We start from the raw sequence: 2473 nt of genomic DNA, 5'->3' as shown, positions 1-2473 counted from the left end.
TATTGGGAACATGAGCAGAGAGTAGTAAGGATCTAGTAGTTTCTAGGAGATGTCGATGTTTTCTTTCGGCAACACCATTCTGCTGAGGAGTGTTTGTATAAGATGATTGATGTATAGTGCCATCAGATGCCAATAATTGTTTAAAATCATTGGAGGTAAATTCTCCTCCCAGATCACACCGAAAGCATTTTATGATAGCAGAGTGTTGAGTCTTGACAATAGCTCTGAATTCACTATATATGGTGAAAAAGTCAGACCTGCGCTTCATAAAATAAACCCACGTATAACGAGTGTAATCATCAATGAATGAAACATAATATTTAGCTCCTGACTTGGAGGTTATCGGAGAGGGACCCCACACAGCAGAATGCACAATATCAAAAGGAGCAATAGAACGAGAAACACTTTTATTAAACGGTAAAGCAGAAAATTTTCCCAGTTTACAACCACAACAATCATAAATACCATAAAATTTCAAAGAGCCTAACACAGCAGTGGAAACCAAAAACTGTAAACGAGACGCTGAAACATGTCCCAAACAAGAATGCCAAAGATAAAAAGAAGACAATGAAGGGTTTAAACGAAAAGACGACAAATCGACACTAGATGCAGCAACATCAGCAACATGTAGCTGCTCCGAGACATAAAGCTCCCCAAGTCTACGGCCTATCCCAATCACCCTCCGAGACCGAATGTCTTGTACACAGCATAATGAATCAGAAAAGAAGACCCAACAACCAGATTTACACAACTGACTGACCGATGCAAGATTCAAAGCAAGTGTAGGAATGTAATACACATCTGTTAAAGATCTATAAGGAGTGACAATAGAACCAACACCCTCTACTGACATGGGTGTAGCACTAGTAGACATAACAGAGACAGGTGTACGAGAAGATAATGAAGCAAAAGATGAAAAATGTGGTGACATGTGATGAGATGCACTAGAATCCAATATCTACAAGGATGAAGGAATACCTGATGTGTTGGATGAAGACAGACCTAAATGAGAGATGGAAGATGACATGGCAGTTGGATTGGTAGCTAAGAACTGTCTGAACTGCTCAACAATTTGTGGATCCAAGGCTGATGGTGGTGTGAAATCTATTTCATTCTCAATTGAAGGTGTAGCAGCAACGTACTGTGATGGCCTAAAAGATGAAAAAGAGGGACGTGACTGTCCAAAAGACTTGTTCTACTGTGAAGACTGAGAGTGTGTTGGTGATCTTGTTTGTTGTTGCTGTTGATTTCCCTTGCTTGTCAGTAAAGGACAATTTGCCTTCCAATGGTTTTTCTTCTTACAGTAAGCACACTCATCAAATGCAACTCTGGAACGGTTTTGTTTTGAAGATTGGGGTCGTTGTGAAATAGCAAAGACAGCAGGAGTGGTTGTCTTGGGAGCTTTGGCAGCATGGGACTTGATACGAGTTTCTTCAGCAATCAACTCGTGAACAACCGAATCAACAGTGGGAAGAGGTGTACGATGCAAGATTGATCTACACAGACCTTCAAAATCTGAACGTAATGCCATCAAGTAAGAACTGAACCAAACGTTGGTCTTCCCTTCTATCAATATAAGGCTTAAAAGCCTTCAACACATCAGGTTCTGTAAGAGCTAACTGATCCCACAAATCCGACATAGCTGCATAAAATTCCTGAACACTAAGATTGTTCTGTTGGAGGGCTCGAATATCAAACTCTAACTGATACTGCTTTGCAAAGTTAGACTGAGTATACAACCTAGACAAGTGATCCCAAACCTCCTTTGCTGTGTCATACTTCTCCAACTGAGTACCAATAGACTGGATGATAGAATTATTAATCCAAGTAATGATCTTGGAGTTATCAGTCTCCCATGAATCCAGTAAGGTTTCATAATTAGCGGCCTTATCATATGTTGGTTTCTTCTTGTCACCTGTAACAATCCCCCACATAGTCTTGCCCCGCAAGAAATTTTTCATAACATGACTCCAATAGGCATAGTTTTTGCCATCAAGTTGAATACTAATGGACTGAAGAGAATCATCTCTTGGGGCCATATTTCAATATCAGTCAAATAGTAAATACGAGTAGCAACAAAAAATGATCAAGATCTCGAAATCAACAAAGCTAGACGAAAACGAAACCCTCAAAACCGACAAACGAACAAATCAAACCAAACCAAATACAGAAACGAGCAAAAAAGGCATACCCCAAAATTGCAAATGGTGACAATGAACAGTGCACGTGAATACTACCGATGAATAGTGCGATGAACAGTAATCGTGAACAGTAATCGATATACAGTAACTCCGATGAACAGTGTCGATGAACAGTACTCACCCCTAAAAAAACGAAAAAACTACAGATAATCAACCGAGCTCTAATACCATGTAAAATAACAAATGAAATACATATAACGGCTAGGCTTTCATATTATTATCAAAGAGAAGTACAAATACAATGAAAAGGAAAGACATAATATATAGACAAG

The 2473-nt window shown here is 39.2% G+C and overlaps 1 protein-coding gene across 1 annotated transcript; it reads right to left on the bottom strand.

Annotated features, from left to right (window-relative positions):
• Window positions 1–1508: 1508 nt before the first annotated feature.
• LOC145046221 (uncharacterized) lies at window positions 1509–2039 on the bottom strand. The gene has a single exon (XM_078994517.1). The coding sequence runs from the start codon at window positions 2037–2039 to the stop codon at window positions 1509–1511; it is 531 nt and encodes a 176-aa protein (XP_078850643.1).
• Between the last annotated feature and the right edge of the window lie 434 nt (window positions 2040–2473).

Source organism: Lactuca saligna, chromosome 5, assembly GCF_052625555.1.
Source record: "Lactuca saligna cultivar CGN05327 chromosome 5, ASM5262555v1, whole genome shotgun sequence".
NCBI classification, from domain to species: domain Eukaryota; kingdom Viridiplantae; phylum Streptophyta; class Magnoliopsida; order Asterales; family Asteraceae; genus Lactuca; species Lactuca saligna.
The sequence above is the reverse complement of the archived record's forward strand: the minus strand, read 5'-3'. Positions and strand labels throughout refer to the sequence as shown.